The 17847-nt window shown below is 40.9% G+C and overlaps 1 protein-coding gene across 4 annotated transcripts in view; it reads left to right on the plus strand.

Moving 5' to 3' along the window:
• Positions 1-17847, plus strand: part of LOC149314590 (low-density lipoprotein receptor class A domain-containing protein 3-like) — a 217161-nt gene that overhangs the window by 61389 nt on the left and 137925 nt on the right. For 3 of the 4 annotated variants that reach the window (XM_089521439.1, XM_089521440.1, XM_089521441.1), the window contains exon 2: positions 3231-3377. In XM_089521439.1, coding sequence (XP_089377565.1) covers positions 3231-3377 — 147 coding nt within the window. Of the gene's footprint in view, positions 1-438; positions 577-1417; positions 1603-3230; positions 3378-17847 lie in introns of those variants that run through there. The other variant, XM_089521442.1, reaches the window with a different exon arrangement.

Genomic DNA, 17847 nt, shown 5'->3' on the forward strand with positions numbered 1-17847 from the left:
GGTAATGGTCAATTGGCTTGACAAGTCTTGTCAGCCTCTCTGTCACATCATGGATCTTTGCCCCAGGGAGACAATACACCTCCCGAGACATCTTGTCAGGCCCACAAACCACTGCTTCAATACCCCTCAACAAGGAGTCCTCACCACCACCACACGCCTCCTCCAAGGCTTAGCAGCGGCTGTTTCCTCTGGTGGTACTCTCAGGCTCCCCTTCTCTGTCCCTGAAGTCTCTCCCTGATAACAGAGAGAGATTTAAATCGATTCTGTAGCTGCAAGCTCACTGAATGATCCCTGGTTTCCCTACTTCTGTGTGTGACTTTCCTCCAACCATCTACTTCTGTTGTATGTGAAATGACTTCCTCCTTCCCAGCAACCTCCTCTGTGTGTTTCCCCTCCAATACTGTCCGGTCCATTCTGTCAAGGGAAACCTCTTGCTCCCTAAGACACTGAAGTGTAGATACCTGGGCCTCCAGCTGCTGTATTTTCTCTTCTAGGAGGGCTACCAACTTGCGCTTGGTGCAGGTGAAGTTCCCCACATCCCTCGGCAAGAAGACAAACATCCCACAAGTGTTGCAGGTGACTGCAGCAGGTCCTTCAGTGTCCATACTGAGAAGTCTTAAGGAGGCACTGAAACAAGACTGTGGGCTTCCTCTGCTAAACACAAGTATACACAATCCATGCTGGCTTGGCCTTTGTCTCCAAGCTCTGTCACCGAGTTCAATTCCTGGCTACTATCTTTTTCCAGAGACATGTCTCTGACTCACTTCCTCTGAGCAAAAGTCCCCACAAGCCCTTTAAGGAAAAAAGGGAAAAGAAAATGTGGAAAATTAAAGGAGAACCCCTCCAGCAATGTACGCAGGTCTGCTTCTTCTCTGTACTCCAAACTCTCCTTGACTATATAACAAGAATTAAAAATTCACACACTGTTAAGTGTGTGCCTCTTCCAGCACTTCACTAGAATTAGGGTTCTGGCTCCACCCACCAATGATCCACAGCAGTATCTCAAAGTTTAAAAGTTAAGATCTCACCCAAGCACATGGAGAAAGAGAACCAGCCTTTCCTTCTTGAAGTCCCACTCCTTCCAGCTGGAAGTCCCACCCCTTGGGGACACCATTACATTCTCCTTGCGGGGGGGGTGTGTGTGTGTGTGTGCCTTCAGATTGTTTCAGGCAGCCCTAAGGTGACCCCACCACAAGGTCTTCTTGGTAAGCTTCGTCAGGGGGGTTTGCCATTGCTGTCCTCTGAGGCTGAGAGAGTGTGACTTGCCCAAGGTCTCCCAGTGGGTTTCATGGCCAAACTGGGATTCGAGCCCTGGTCTCCAGAGTCTCATGCTGAAACCGCTTGCTATTTGTTCTTGTTATTGTGCTGTGCCTTCTGTGCTTTATTATGCTTGTTGTTGTTGTTGTTTGCCTCCAAGTCATTTCCAATTTACGGGTCCAGAGCACTCTCCCTCCCTTCTGAGTGCCGGTTCCTGGTGACCCTAAGCTGCCATGGGGCAAGATTTGTCAGAGGTGGATTTCCATTGCCATCTTCGGAGGGTGAAAGAACGTGACTTTTGTGTTTGGTGCCTTCAAGCCGTTTCCGATTTATGGCGACCCTAAGGTGAATCTATCATAGAGTTTTCTTAGTTTCATCAGAGAGGGGTATGCTATTGCTAGCCTGAAGCTTACAGAGTGTGTCTTGTATTTTTCCCTCGGATGTCCCCCCCCCCCCCCACCGGAAGGTGGAAATCACACCCTTGGAAGTCCTGCCTCCAGCACCCAATGACACCCGGTGCAGGGCAGGACTGCCATTGAGTTTTGGCACTTGTTCTCTAAAAGGTTCACCATCACTGGCCTAAAGCAAAGGAGAGTAGATAACCATTTGAATGAGTATTGGAATTGTGTAGGAATCAGAGAGGAAATGTGATGGTCAAGGGCACCTTCATGAGAACAGTAGGTTAAATGGTGTTGAAATGTGTGTAGTGTCCCAGGAAATCATTGTCTCTGTTCAAGCCACTGCTAATGAACTGGAGTTTGTATATACAGTCCAATCCTGTTATTTCTCTTTCCAATCTTTATTTGTAGTTTTTTGTTCAAGGACCACTGTTCTGAGGTCTGAGATGGAACACGCAGGAAAACTGAAGTGTTCTACAACTGATTTTTGTGTGTTTCCATTTCTAATGTCTGATTTATGTCCATTTATCATCTGACACAGGGATCGGCTTGTTTGTGCAATGTAGAATGCTAGTTAATATTCTCACACACAACCAAGCTCATATAGGTCCTTCCTTAAACTCTTCACTGCACCCCATGCATCTGAGGAAGCAAGCTCAAGTCTACAAAAGCTCATGCTACCACTTTCTTTTAACTGGAGATTCAGTCCAAGCTTGGATTGTTACACAAAAGAATGTGTGAGTGAAACATCCAAATTGGATTAATCAACTGTCCTTCCAGTAGCACCTAGTGAACAATTAATGCAATGTCTTTGTTGAGTACAGTACAGGCAAGTTGCTAGAACTTGTCAAATTCTTTCCCTATGGAGGAAACGCTTTCTGCTTTGGCTAGCCCATTACGTCTGATGTTTTTCTGTGTACGTTGGAAGTTTCAGCATAAGCTAATTGAGTCATTTTGGGAAAAGTGGTCCCTTTTTGGCATTAACACATGAGGAATGAAGAGTAGATTAAGATATTGTTGGTGTAATAAATAATCCCAGGTGGCATTTTAATTATTAAGATGGAATGGATAAGATGGGCTTCAGATGCAATAAATTCAATCCTTGTCTATTGTGAATTCTGGGTGTAGCAAGGCTTTTCAAGGCAAACAAACAGTGGCAGCTTTCTCCTTAAAAACATAAAAGCCATCGGGTATTCAGAACTGCCTCTGGCTTTAATCAGAACTTTTGGTCCCCTGGTAAAGCAGAGAACAGAATGTGGATGACTTTGTGGATTATACCCAGTGGTGCCTTTCTGTTTGTGAAAAGGTTTTTGATCCAAAAACATCCCCTACTCATGGAAAAGAGACTATTCCATGTTATCTGTATGTAAAGTATCCTGTAGAACATGGTGATGGTAGGAAGGGGGAGATTGTTCAGTATTGCTTTGAATTAGGCCAGACTAATCTTTTGACTTTTGTTTTCTTTTGTTTTTTGGCTAACTCTTTACACCTTGATTTTGCACTTTGTAATGTTGCTTCATTAGCAAAAAGAGTTTCGGCAGATGTTTAATTGTGTAATTGTGTTTGTTCTTGCAGAGGGCCAACTGCTGCCTTGGAATAACTTTACAAATGAATGTAATATTCCTGGAAACTTTATGTGCAGTAATGGACGTTGTATCCCGGGTGCGTGGCAGTGTGATGGGCTACCAGACTGCTTTGACGAAAGTGATGAGAAGGAATGCCGTGAGTATTTATACTTGCTCACTATTTCATATTTTGATTAGAAAGCCCCAGCCGTGTGAAATCAAAATCCAACTTGCAGATTGGTGTACTTATATATCATCTTTGACATTGACTTAACTATATGGAAAGGGATCTTGTAGCATTTTTGAGACTTAGGTCCAGTACACACTGCAGAAATAATTCAGTTTGAAACTGCTTTAAGTGCCCTGGCTTAATGCTAATGAATTATTGGAACTGTAGTTTTGGGAGACATTTAGCCTTCTCTGTCAGCGAGCTTTGGTGCCACAATGAAGTAAAATTCCCAGGATTCCCTAACACTGAGCCACGGCTGTTAAAGTGGTCTTAAACTGAATTATTTCTGCAGTGTGTTTTGGACCTAACTGTGTGAAAGAAATTATAAGTATTCACAGGCGAAAAGGGCGGCCTGCCGGCAGCCTGATTTCCTCCATAGGGAAGCTGCAGCCGCCAAACCACATGGCTTCCCTACGGAGGTAAAAGAACCCGGAAAAAACGGGTTCTTTTTGAGCCACAGGTTTGTTATGTAAGCGCTGTGTGGCAATGTGCATATGCCGCATGGTGCTTACGTAACAATGGCGGCACCCGTGTACACAGGGCACCGCCATTGTTACGGGCACCACCATTATTATGCTGCCCACATGTACTAGGGTTAGGGACCATGCGATTGCTGCGCGGTCCCTAATCCTAGAATCAGCACTGGTATGCCGCTTGTTGGTGGTATGTACTGCGCCATAGACTTGACCTACTTCCTCAGACCAAACTCTATGAAAGCTTATAATGCAACTTACCATTTTCCACATAGTTAGTCTAAAGGTGGTACAAGATCCCTTTGTATATTGATATTCTAGACTAACATGGCTATGTCTCTGAATATCTTATCTGATTAGATGGACTGTTCACTTCTTTGTTAGTAGTATGACACTTTATTCTGTTTGCCTCTTTTCTTTCTTCCACAGAACACAGTAGAGTGTGTATTTTACCAACACAATGGGATAGTTTATTTGCATTTAAATCTTTTTGTTGTTGTATGCCTTCTAGACTATTTCTACTTATGGAGACTATAATGTGAATCTGTCATGGGATTTTCTTGGCAAGATTTGTTCAGAGGGGGTTTGCCTTTGCCACCCTCAGAGGCTGAGAGAGTGTAACACGTCCAAGGTCACCCAATGGAATTCTATACCTGACCAGATATTTGAACCCTTGTCTCCAGAGTTGTAGCCCAATGCTTAAATCATGTCACTATGCTAGTTCTCATTAACTCAGGCCGGTTACAAACCGGCACTTGGGACGTCCGCAGGACGTCCCATTTTAAAAAAGGGGCGTCTCTTCTAATACGGACTCTGTCCATACAATATGGCGCCGGCCGTTCCACACGGCTGGCGCCATCTTTACGTATCGGACGCTGTGCGTCCAAATGTGTCGTGGCGCCTGTGACGTCGCGAATGCGCCCCTGGCGCCTTGCAACATCACAGAGGCGCCGCAGAAAGAAGCTCCATTTTGGAACTTATTTTTTGCTCCGTAAGGGAGCCGCGCGGTGTGGCTGCGACGGCTCCCTTACGGAGCAAACGGCGGCGGCAGACCGCCTCAAAGCGGCAGTCTATAACCCGCCCCCGTTACAATTCACTTAAAACGTTTCTGAGGTGTAGAAATAAAAATAAACCATAACGTTAGCATTACACTTGGATTACACAATTCACTTTACAGTTCATAGTAAAAATCTAACAAAAAGACACGTCACTCATGTCAAACTCAAGGATGATACCATCTTTTCTTAGTTTTCTTGACAACAGCCAGGTCCTAGCATTTTGCACCAACTTCAACATCCAGATGATCTTCAAGGTTTGCCCTACATAAAAGTGTACTGCAATAGTTATCCAGGGAAGTTACCAGAGCATAGGTCAGCGAGACAACGTTATGCAGTTCAGGAACACCCATTGCTGGCAATTAAGCCAAAGCTAGACATAGGTGAGCCAACATGGTGTACTCCAGTACAACTGGAGATCAGGGTTTGAGTTCCCACTCAGCCTTGGAAACCTACTGGATGACCTTGGACAAGTCATAAACTCTCAGCCCCAGAAAACCCCATGATAGGTTTGTCTTAGGGTTACCATAAGATGGAAATGACTTGAAGGCAAACAACAGCAACAACAAGGCATGGGTGCTCTTTCTGCAAAGACTACTTGGTCCTCTAGTGACAGTTGTGGAGCACCATTAAGTTATGTATCTACTGTTCATAGGACATGCATCCAGATTAATCTTCCTCCTTAATTCCTGGGTTTAGGATCTTCCAGTCAATAGAATCTCCATCTAGTTAAGATTCAGCTTCATTGTACCTCCTGACAACTGTGCCTCCCTTATTTAGATGAGAAATGATGAGATACACCAGGCTCTAGGTTATTTTCAATGGGCTAGTCATTCCTTCCTTTCCACTCTGCCTGTCTTCCAGTTTACCTTGGATAATTTCCAGTTTTTTGGGGTGGGGATGGCATAATTTTTTTCTAGACTACTAAATGTGCAGATGCTCCTTGAATGCAATACCTGGGGGCGGGGGGCTTGCAAGAGTATGAATGAATAATGATTTCTTCCTGCAGAGTGATACAATGAATGTACAGAAATCTTACACGTGAAGATATCCCTTTGTCGGTTTTTATTCAATGTAGATGTGCTGTGTTATGTACACTTGGCCCTTTGGATCTGCAGGTGTTCAGTTCCAGCATGCCCTGCAGATGAGAAAGAACATAAATACACTCATCCCTCCACTTTTGCGGATTTAATTATTCATGGATTTTGTTAATATGTTTTGTCTAGGAATATATAGGTCCTCCAACTGAAGGACCTAGAGGTTCCTAGAGAGAACACTTGCTTAGGCATTTGCAGCTCTTCCACAGCCATTGTGTGGTCAATGTCTGGCAGATGTTGACCACAGAGTTACACTGGAGGACCTAGAAATTCCTAGACAGGTGTTCTCTCAGGTAAAAACACATTCATGTTTTTTCCACATTCACAGAGGTCCTGTGCCCCTAACCCCAGCAAATGTGGTGGGACAAGTGTAATTGCATCCCATATGTGAAAGTGACAACGTGGCACTGCCAAAATCTCTTAAAACCTTTCACTCCTTTTTAATGTTTGCCACGGCTGCCACCAATTATAGTGCACCTGCATCATACATGGGCGCATTGTATGTGGGTGCATTATACGCTGCTTTCAGCATATCCTAAAAGCAGTGCTGCTTCTTCCGGGCCATGCACCGGAAGAAATAATGTTGCATGTGCGCCACCTCCGCCATGCACCACTGCAAGCACAAGCCCCATTACTTGTAATGGAGCTCGAGCATACGCGTTTTTTGTTTTATGCGGGGGGGGGGGGGGGGTCCGAAATGAATCCCCCACGTAAAACAAGGGTGCACTGTATGTGAAGGTGAGACTCACCCACCTAAGTACTTTTCTTGGATGGCAGCTCAATGGGTCTTTAGATCCCACCACTGCCATCAATTAAGTGAAGATGATGGCCATTATCTCACCAATTCTTCACTATGACTTGAACCTAGGATTCCCTGAAATGTCTCCTGCACTATAACTCTGGGTTTCAAATTTTCCCCCAACTTGGCACCAACTGTTCTTTGACAGCCACACAGCCACTATCTAATGTGTCCCAAACCTAAAAGACTTTCTTCAATGTTGGTAGCATTTTAATGTGTTTCTCAAATCACTTTAGACAAATTCTTATTGAAAGAAAGTAATAAATTTATTTATAAGTCAGGCTGAATACAGTATCTCTTTTAGTGGATGGTGTTCACAATTGATATGGTGTATAAATATTTTATTACACAATTTAATAATTGCCTTAGCTTGTTTTTGTAATTGTTTTTCTTTAGCTTTATATATGTTTCCTTACAGACTAAGTTCTTACAGAACCTTTATTAAACTTTTGTATCTTATAACCCTTCTTGTTACCTATGATTCCACTAGTCACCAAACACTATGTCTCCTGCAGGACACTACAACAGTTTAATTAAGGACACTCTATGTCCCTTTCTTGGGTTTCTAAAACCCTTTCTAATTGCCTTCACAGCAGCCTAACCTAGCCTCAATGGTTCTTCACCCCTCAGGGCACAATGAACATCAATCAGTTTCAAATCTGCTCCTCCCTCTTATATACTCACTCCTGGGAGCAGCCCCCACCTTTTCCTGGCTTCACTCCCATTGGCTAGTGCCACGGTCCTAATATGCCTGTTGTCTCCACACAATATTATTAAATAGCAGTGACATGAATGCACATGCTTTAGAGTGCCTGTATTCATGTTGCCACCATTTCCTAATATAGGGTGTGATGATCCACAAATGATTGGATTCGTCAATCCAAAGTCCACAGATCTGAAGGGCTAACTGTATATTGATATATTGAAGGAGTAAAATAAACTGAAAACTGCAACAAACTACCCAGCCACATCAGATTGGACAATAGTGCATCACAGACTCTTTCAAACAAGATCAGATAACTTAAACACCCTTCCCCCCCCCCCCCCCCCCCACAAAACAGCAAGGAAATTTATTTGAATACACTTTCTTGCTTGGCATTACAAAATGAGTACTGCTATCCTCAGAAATTTATTTCTAGCTCAGATTTGACTTAGGCATATTCCTGACATTAAAAGCCTCAGCTCAAGAGATTTTTAGGATGCCTGATGAATGAATTTGGGATTTATGTACAAAATTCCATTTCCCAGTGTCCCTGGATCCTGGCAAACATCCAGTGCAATCCTCAAGGCACCAGCCAAACTTTGTATAGAAGCTTACAGCAAAATCACTTCTCTCCTTCTGCTGGAGTCAGATAAGGGAAAAGGAAAGCTGATGGAGTTGATTGAAGAGTCAGTGAAAAAATTTATGATCTCAATTTCAGAACTGCACCCACAATCAAAAAAGGTGCACAGCAACTGGGTGCATAGGAATGGCTCTTGAACTTGACCCATCAATGATATAAACCAAAAACACTGGCTGACTTGTTGTTATTGTGTGCCTTCAATTTTTACTTATTTCAGATAAGTAAATGGATTCTGTAACTTGCATCTGTGTTGGATCTTCACATTTTACTTGTCTTTTACTCTTGCCCTAATCGTGTAATATGGAATATAAATGACATGTTTATCAGACGGAATTGATTAGCAAACTTATAATGTTGACGCTGAATTCCCTTGCTTGGACAGCTACCTGCTGAGGATGCTTTAGTTGGAGATCGGACACTGAACAGGAGGTTAAACTTGATGGCCCATGAGGCCCCTCCTAAGTCCATGATTCTACAGTTCTAGGAGTCTCTGTTTTGGAGACTCTAAGCAGAAGAGAATATAATCTTCCTTTTTATATGTATTTTCTGGCATCTCTTTATTCTTCTGTGGCAACAACATCATGAATCTGTGTAATGAAGAGTGAAGTCTTGATTGACAGCTTCCATATGTTTGATAGAAGTCTCTTGCTTCTTCTGCTCAGAAGTAATTTCTCTTTTTTCAAACTGTGTAGAATCTATGATAATGGTCAAATCTTTTGTTGGAAATGTCAAAGGGAGAAAGGTACGTTTTATCATTTATGGTGGAATTGTGTATATGCAGAAAATTTTTGGAAAATGATAGTTAAAGGAATTAAAGAAATATTGGATATAGAGTTAAAGCATAAACCCGAAATTTTGTTATTAAATATGTTGGAGGATGAGATAGAAAGAAGATTCGGCAAAATAATTTTCTACATGTTAACAGCTGCCAGATTAACGTACGCAAAATACTGGAAAAAAAAGAAAGACATTATGTTGGAAGAATGGATTCTCAAACTGTTAGAAATGATGGAAATAGACATAATCTCGGAAGGATTAAGAGATAACTCAGCCATAAATGCAGAAGCCAAAGAAAAAAGGCAGCAGGATAGAAAGGTCTGGGAAAAACTGTATAGTTACATAAGGGGAAAATGGCCTAACATACAAGACAAAATCTAACAAGGTACTTACGTAGGTAAGTCAGCTTAAAAGAAAATGAAACATTTAAGAAAGCAATATAAATAAGGAGAATGAATTAAGATCAGGAAAGTCAAAAGTGTTATAGGTGAAGTCAAAACAAAATCAGTTACTACTAATAAAAAGATAGACAACTAGAGTCAATAAAATAAACGGCAAGGGTTCAGCCCAAGGAAGTCAGTTTCGTGTTGTCCAGTCTAGGGAATGTATGAAGAGAAGGAGTATGGAAGGTATTTTAAGTATAGGGGAGGGGGGGGGGGGGAGGGGAGGGGATGATAGAGATGAATGTTATTGGTTTATGTTATATGTTATATGTTACATGTTATGTATGTGTACTTTATTTGTAATTAAAAAAATAAAAAATAATAAAAAAGAAGTAATTTCTCTTTTTTCAGAATGGAAAATAAGTGTAACATCACTTCAAAGCAAAGGAACTGTTGGTTTTTTTAAAAGAAAAAAAACATGTTCTAAATATTTGGTTGACATGTTCTGCCAACTATAAGATATATGTGAAATGCCATTGTAACATCATGTCCTTGTGAAATTGCTCTGGTAGAGCCATCAGTATTCTTCTGTTATTCTTAGAACTTGTTAAAATCATAGAATAGAATCATAGAATCATAGAGTTGGAAGAGACCACAAGGGCCAACCAGTCCAACCCCCTGCCATGCAGGAAATCTAAATCAAAGCATCCCCGACAGATGGCCATCCAGCCTCTGTTTAAAACTTGTTTGCTACATCACAAACTTTACAATTAGCCCTTAAAGTGTAAGCTAAGCTGTCTGCAATTTTTATTGGGAGCAGATTGTCTGAATAGGATAGCCTTCGAGCATGTGAGGGCTGAATTTGATAGCTTAAAAATATTCCCTTATGAAGTGTAGTTTGGATTGAGAATTTTCTACATTTAATTGGCTCATGTGTTGTGTGTTTACTGTTTGGTTTCATTTTTGCAAAAGGGAAGCCATAGGTCCAAGAAAGAAAAGACAATTTCTTTAAGGCCTTCACTGGCTATTTAGCAATTAAATTCCATGGCACTGAAACCACTGCTCTGTTGTAATGTTAATTGCCTAGAGCTCTGTGGCCCTCACAGCCTGACAACAAAGAATAAACATTAGCATCCAAGAGTGGTTTGAATTTCCTTTTCTGCTCAAAATGGTAACTTGAATTAGCTGTGCTGGAATTGTCATTATGGGACCAGAGATTATCAGCCCTGTCCAAAATTAGGTGCCATTCCACATTTTTTTTCCATCACACTGTTCAAGACTAAAATCTTCTTGAGGCTTGTGGAATACAATGCTGTGTATAAATAAAAATTAGTCACTAAAATAACTGCTCCACCCATTTACGTATAATGCTATTATTCTCTTCTAACTCCTGGATATCTCTCTGTCTCTACTTTCTCCACTCTACAAAGAGGCAATTAATGAAGTGTTGCTGGGCAGGGTTTATGAATGGAATGGCAGTAGTCGGTAAGTGACCACAGTCTCTGTTCAGGATATTCTTTTGTCATGGTGAATAAGCTCAATTCAGTAAGATTCTGGTGGTAATGAATTCAGTGACTGCCAATAAAATTTAAATAGCTGCAAAACCTCAGTTAATAAAACTTCTTTCTTCAGTTGTACTGGGTTAAATCTTGGGATTGTCAGTTGGTGCTTTCAGCAGAATGATGCTTCCTTCCACACGTTCTTTTCTAGTTGGATTAGATTATTAAAATATTTTAGCTAAGTCATTTTTACTTCAACCAAGTGAAGATAATCATCCTGTTCTTTCATTTTTTCCTACCTTGGTCTGCTAACTTAACAGATCTCATGAATAAATTTAAAACTAGCATGAAGGAAGAACAACCTAAAGCAGGTGATTCATTTCCTGTATTGTCCTGTAGTTGACAGGTGAGGTAAAGAAAACAGAAGAGCCTGTACTGATGTGTTTTCAGTTGCAAATAACTCTGGAGGGTGAATATTCTCTTTTTATTCCCTTTATAGACTGTCTTCCTCACTATAAAATGATGCCCTTTCTTACCTTCCAAAAGGGAGAAGAACACTACAGTTAAATCAGCTATATAATTGCCTCAAGTCCCTATTTTGGGAGAAAGGTGGGATATAAGAAAATAAAAATATAAATATAAATAAATAAATCAGTCCACAATACAAATGCCTCAATACAAAACAAAAAGCCCCAAATGCCAGTAAAAATTAGGACTCTTTGGGGTGGGGCTCCAATGGACAAGATCAGTCTGCCTTTGGGAAATGACATTGGTGTGGCCACTAGGGGGAGCTGTTGTGCAGATAATTTACAGCTCCAGTGGCAGCTAATGTGTCAGCATTCAAACAGGGCATCATCGGCATGTTGATGCAACTGTCAACTGTCAGTTCTCAACTGTCACTGAGGGAGAGTGAGACAGTTGGTGCCTGAGAGTGGGCTGAGTCTGTTACTGAGAGGCAGTGAGATGGTTGTGTGTTAATGTGGCTGCCTCAGAGGTTGTGTTATTGTTGGTTGGTGTAAATAGTGTGTATTAGAGACGGATGTCCAATACACTGTGTATATATCTATGTTGTAAATACTGCAAAGAAAGATTAAAACCCTCGTTTAGAGTGAAGACTTGTATGAGTCGTTATTAGTTGAAGACATCTTCACAGATTCCTTCTTCTTGGCGTCCTGTCGACGTGGATGAACTCTGAAGGTGGTTGTGGTGGACACTGCGCGTCATGTCCATAGGTCCCAACACAGGTTATGGGCGCAGCACACAGGCCGCAACACGACAACATAATGTGTTATTCTTTTGTACCGTGGGTGCCATTTGCTCTTCCAAAATCAGTACCAGATCCAGGACCTAGTTTTTGAAATAAAGAATCTGGTTACTATAACTCTGGTCACTGTTCTCACCTACTGCCATTACCTGTGCATCGTATGAATTCAAGATATTCACTCCTCTATTGCTGCTAGCTGAAGATCTTAACGTCTGCAACTGGTTCGCAACAGAAACAGAGTTTAATGATTATGTGTGCTATGTCCACAAGTGATTTCTGCAACAAGGATCCAACAGTATCTCCTACTGTAAACTTATTTATGAATATCAGATTTGAGACTTGCTTATCATTTAAAATATTCTAAAGGGGTGAGTCCAGTTACATTTTTATAAGAAACCACAGTTTTCAGAGACAGTGGTTTCATCTTTCTTGAAGAGTAGCATTAACTTCAACAAGAGGCTGGGCCATCTCAGCTTAATTTCATAGAATCCTAGAGTTGGAAGAGACCACAAGGGCCATCCAGTCCAACCCTCTGCCATGCAGCAACTCACAATCAAAGCATCCCCAACAGATGGCCATCCAGCCTCTGTTTAAAGACCTCCAGGGAAGGAGGCTCCACCACTTTCCGAGGAAGTGTGTTCCACTGTCGAACAGCCCTTACTGTTAGGAAGTTCCTCCTAATGTTGAGGTGGAATCTCTTTTCCTGTAGCTTGCATCCCTTGATCCGGGAGCAGCAGAAAACAAGCTTGCTCCTTCCTCAATATGACATCCCTTCAAATACTCAAACAGGACTATCATATCACCTCTTAACCTTATCTTCTCCAGATTAAACATCCCCAGCTCGCTAAGTCGTTCCTCATAGGGCATGGTTTCCAGACCCTACATCATTTTAGTCACTTTGGACACACTCCAGTTTCTCAAGATCCTTTTTGAATTGTGGTGCCCAGAACTGGACACAGTATTCCAGGTGGGGCCTGACATAAGCAGAATACAGTGGCACTAATACTTCCCTACTTCTGTTGATGCAGCCTAGAATTGCATTTCATTAGTCACGATGAGCAAGAGTCAAATGCACACGTTGTAGTTTAAATCTTCGAGGCACTGTGAATCCTTGAGGTACACTGTCTATAATTGATCTGAGATACAGAAACAACTGGGCTTTGTTTATCAAAGTTCAGTCAGTTTTGACATTTCTCCATTTTATTTTATTTTTTATTTCATTAAAAGCCACACAATGTACCTCTGTCATGGTTTCCTGCCATGGCATAAAAAAGGGGCAGAGCTAGTCTGGCTTCCCCTGGAAAGGAGTTTCACAACCACTACAGAGAAAGCCTTGATATATGCATACTTCCCCTTATTTGCCTCTTGCAGTGATGAGACTTGCAACTGGATTGCCATTGAGGATCTCAAATTATGGTTAGGCTCATGTGGGAGAAGGTACTTCTCCCGATATCCTGTCTCAAACTTTTAATGCTTTATTTGTCAAAGCCATTCCTTGAATTGAGCTTGGAACAAAATTGGAAGCCAGTATGATTAGTACAAGACCAGTAATATGTGGTCTGTAACGTGCACATCAAACAACAGTCTGGTTCCTTCCTTTTGCACAGCTGTAGCTTCCAAACAAGGGGAGATGCATATAGAGTGCATTACAACAGTCTAATTGAGAGGTAATTAAGGAAAGGACCACAGTGGTCCAGTCTGCAACATGCAACATGATATACCTTTCACCAAAATAAGTATTAAAGTTAGTAATTTAAAAATTAGTCTGATGCTGTGAGATGAATGAGGCTTAACAGTTCTGGGGGAAAAACTAGAAAACTGTATGGTCTTTAACACAGTAATTAGGGTAATTCTTCTTGTTCTTGTTCTACTTTGTTTTCACATGCATTTCCTTAAGGCGATGTGAAATCTAGTCAGATACAATCTGTATTAGCTGGTTTGATCCCCTGCAAAATTTGTTCCCTTTAGGTAATTGGCTGCTGGGATTCTGCTGCTTGATCTCTAGAAAAGCAGTATATAGTCACCGTACCAAAAGAGGCAACATAACTACAATTTTTTGTTTTTAATGCCTGAATTAATTCCTCAACTTGACTAATAATTCTGTTGAACTGAAGCAGCCCAGGACACTTTTGCATTTGAAGTAGCTTTGAACACTATGCAAATGCAGGGGAAATGTGTTTTATGTGCCCCCGCCCCCCATATATCTCATCTTCCATCTCAAGCACACAGTTTTGGGATGTAGGAAAAAGCAAGGGAGGATTCCCTCTTTAGACATTTATCTACCTAGAAACTCAAAAATGTGGTGTGAATTACTCCAGATAACTGTACTATAAGCCAGTTTAAAGTTGCTTTGTCTTGGTTCATATGCAAACCCCATTATTACTTAGAGTTTCACCAAATATTTGACATTTCCTTAAGAAAGAGACTTTTTTTTCTAAAGGGGAAAAGGTGATAAATGGAACTGGGAGAAAGAGCAGTCTAGAGAAACAGTCTTGCTTACCATTTAAACAATGTTTTGATTGTGTGATTTACCCAAAAACGATTTAGTTGAGACCACACCCTCTCTATTTTTATATTAATTGTTGTTTTATCTGTTTTTCAGCACCATGATGCTTTCTCTCATTTTTTGACTGGTTTATTATGCTAAATCCAAGGCTGGATTAGTGTTATACAGCAGAGCTTCCTTCCTTTCCTCTACAGCCTTGTGGGTTAATAAAAAACTGGCCTTAGGAGGATTTCTAGCCTTCCAGAGCTGGTTTGGGGGGCACACCAGTTAAGAAAAGCTGTAAGGAAGAAAGATTATCCCAGTCCCAGTTGGATTCTGCCATAGGAAGTCCAGCTTTGGATCCTGTCTTTTTCATTTCCTTACTATTAACCTACTCTTCATGACAACATGCAACTGACTACTTTTTGTTATCCAGTGCAGTCTGCAAAGTCATTTTTAGTTCTTATTTTACTTGGAAAGCTTAATCTGAAAAAAAAATTGTGCATTGTTGAGCAAAGATTTTAATCTTAACCTGTTATTTTCACATTTGGTGGTCAAATTATGGTACCATACACAAAGTGATTCTTTTTTTTTTTTAAATTGAAATATATTATAATTTCATCTATATGATATATGAAAGCTGCAGTCCTTAATTCACTTGTGGCAAATAATCTTAACTTGGACTTCTTTCTTTAGGCTGGGGTGGGAAACAGTACGAGGCTAGGGGGCCACAGTAACCCCCGATAAAAATCTTGGAGGGCCTCACCTCCTTTACTATGCCCCCCTGCCAAAAAAGCAATACACATTTTTTGCCTCCCAAATGTCCCCCTACTCCCAGGGGATGTGGAGAGCATTTTCTGCATGTTTTTAGTTCTCTGATAAGTGATTGGAAAGATCTTTTCTGGTCCTAAAATAGTCCAGGTTCCCCCAAAATGTGAGATAAGTGCCCCTTAGGTAGCATGTAGAGGCATTTGGGGCAAATTGAAAGTTCTTATCAAAAATTAGTTTGAACAAAATTTTGCTCTATCTCTAACTGGTACATATGAAATCTGTAGACATTTCCAGAATCTCATCTTAAAGATGAGTCATGGAGTTTTGCAGTGATATCTCCAGCATTTTACCCTTGAAATATCAATCCTTAATGAGAGCCATACTGGATCAAATTAAAGGCCTGTGTAGTCTGGCATTCTCTTCTCACAGTGGTCAACCAGTTGCCTATGGGAAGCCCACAAGCATGAGATGACAGCAATATACCATAGCAACTTGTACTGAGATGTTTTCTGCTTCTGATACTGGAGTCAGTGACAAGTCATTTTGACTTGTAAGTCTTGATAGTCTTCTTTTTCACATTTTTTCCTAATTCACCTTTAAAACTAACCCAATTTTTCAGCAGTGAATTCTTCAGTTTCTCTATACCATTTGAGGAGCTACTTCATTTTTTGTGTCCTGAATCTCTCACCCTTTAGTTTCATTGGACCACCCCATTTTCGAGTAATTTGAGGAACAGACTAATAATTACTCCACACCATAAAGAATGATATATACCATATGTTTTCAACTATAAGTTGGCCTCATGTGTAAGTCAGGGGCAGATTTTGGGGGCAAAATTATGTATTTTGATATATAACCCATGTATAAGTCAACGTTAAAACTTAAAGGTACGTAACAAAGAATGCAAAGGACGAAGCAAAGAAAGACTATGATGAAGAATGCTGTTGTTTTCCCATCCAGGTATTCCAGAAGGCCAGAAGTGGTGCCAGAGTGAAGAGAGTGGGGGGGGGGGATCAGTGCTTCTTTTAAGTTCTCTCAGAATGGACTAAGTACTTGCCTTTCTCCACTCTACTCAGAGGTGGAATGGTTCCTCTTTTTTGTAAGAGTTAAGGTAGAGTACCTCCACTGACCAGTAAATGAGTCAACCCAGGTTTTTTGGGTCATTTTTTTTTTTTTTTTTTACTAAAATTTCTAGACTTATACATGAGTATATACAGTACCTTTATAGAATCCACAGTAGCATTCTCTCCTTACTTAAACTGAAAGCATAGGGCAACAATTAATGAACAAAACACTCAAAGGATGATTAAAATGGATTGTATCTGTACATGTGATTGGATGATAATAAGTGATCCTGTGCATGCCATTTTAAATCACTGTGCAATTGCCTGCTTTATCCTTGTTCCAGTTTAACATATCTTGTGTAGACCTCTAGAGATTCTCATTCATCTTAAATAGAAATAGAGGTGACTTTGAATAGCCAACACAGTTGTGAAACGTGCATAATGGTGGTGATTAAGTTTCCCCCCCCTCAGATCTTAAGAAAGCTGCATGTGGGAGGAGGAAAGGCTTGACCTGGAATGTTTTCTGTTGTTCTTCTACAATACAAGCTGAGATTACTCATGACATATACAAAACAAAAGATAGGATAGAATGAGGAAATTAGTGAAGGCGCTAACTTTCTGTTTTTTAAAGTTCATTCTGGTAAAATGTTTGTCTGCTCATTCATACCACATGGGCTAGCAGTAAAAAGGGTCTTAAGAAGAAGTCTCCCATTCCTTTGAGCTCTCTCTCTCTCTCTCTCTCTCTGTGTGTGTGTGTGTGTGTGTGTGTGTGAGAGAGAGAGAGAGACAGAGAGAGAGAGAAGCATGACAGGAAATAGACAAAGGTGTAAACCCACAGGGGAAGCACTGCTTAAAATGTTAAACTTTCTTCACAGATACAGTGAAATATGTTCATTCATTCATTCATTCATTATTTGCCAAGCATAGCTTTGAAACAGCAGGGAGTTTTGGGTTTGTTTGCTTTTTTAAAAAACCAGGGCCCTAGCCACAGATCATAGTGGTGTTTGATAGGGAATCTCTTCATTAGCTTCATTGGGAGCTGAATCTTGATCATGCTGCCATATTTAATGTTCCGTTATTTTCTGTGAGTTTCCCCCCTCCCCTTCCCCCCCCCTTCCCTCCTCAAATATAATCTTCATCTGTCCAAAATAATCTAATAATATGTGAGCACTGAAAGTGGCTTTTGTCAGCTAATGAGCAATAGCTACTTGGAGATTTGGAAGGTTGCTGCTTTTGTCAGCTAACGAGCAGCAGATGGTGCATTTTCAAAGTATGGCACATCATGTGGACTTACTGCCTGACATGACAGGAGCCAGAATTAAAGCTGTAGCAAATAACCAGACATTTCTGATTATAACCCTTGCCCCTCCTCCAACTTTGAGGGGGGA

This window comes from Sceloporus occidentalis, unplaced genomic scaffold (genome assembly GCF_023333645.1).
Source record: "Sceloporus occidentalis isolate IW3139 unplaced genomic scaffold, rSceOcc1.0.p SCAF_4, whole genome shotgun sequence".
NCBI classification, from domain to species: Eukaryota; Metazoa; Chordata; class Lepidosauria; order Squamata; family Phrynosomatidae; genus Sceloporus; species Sceloporus occidentalis.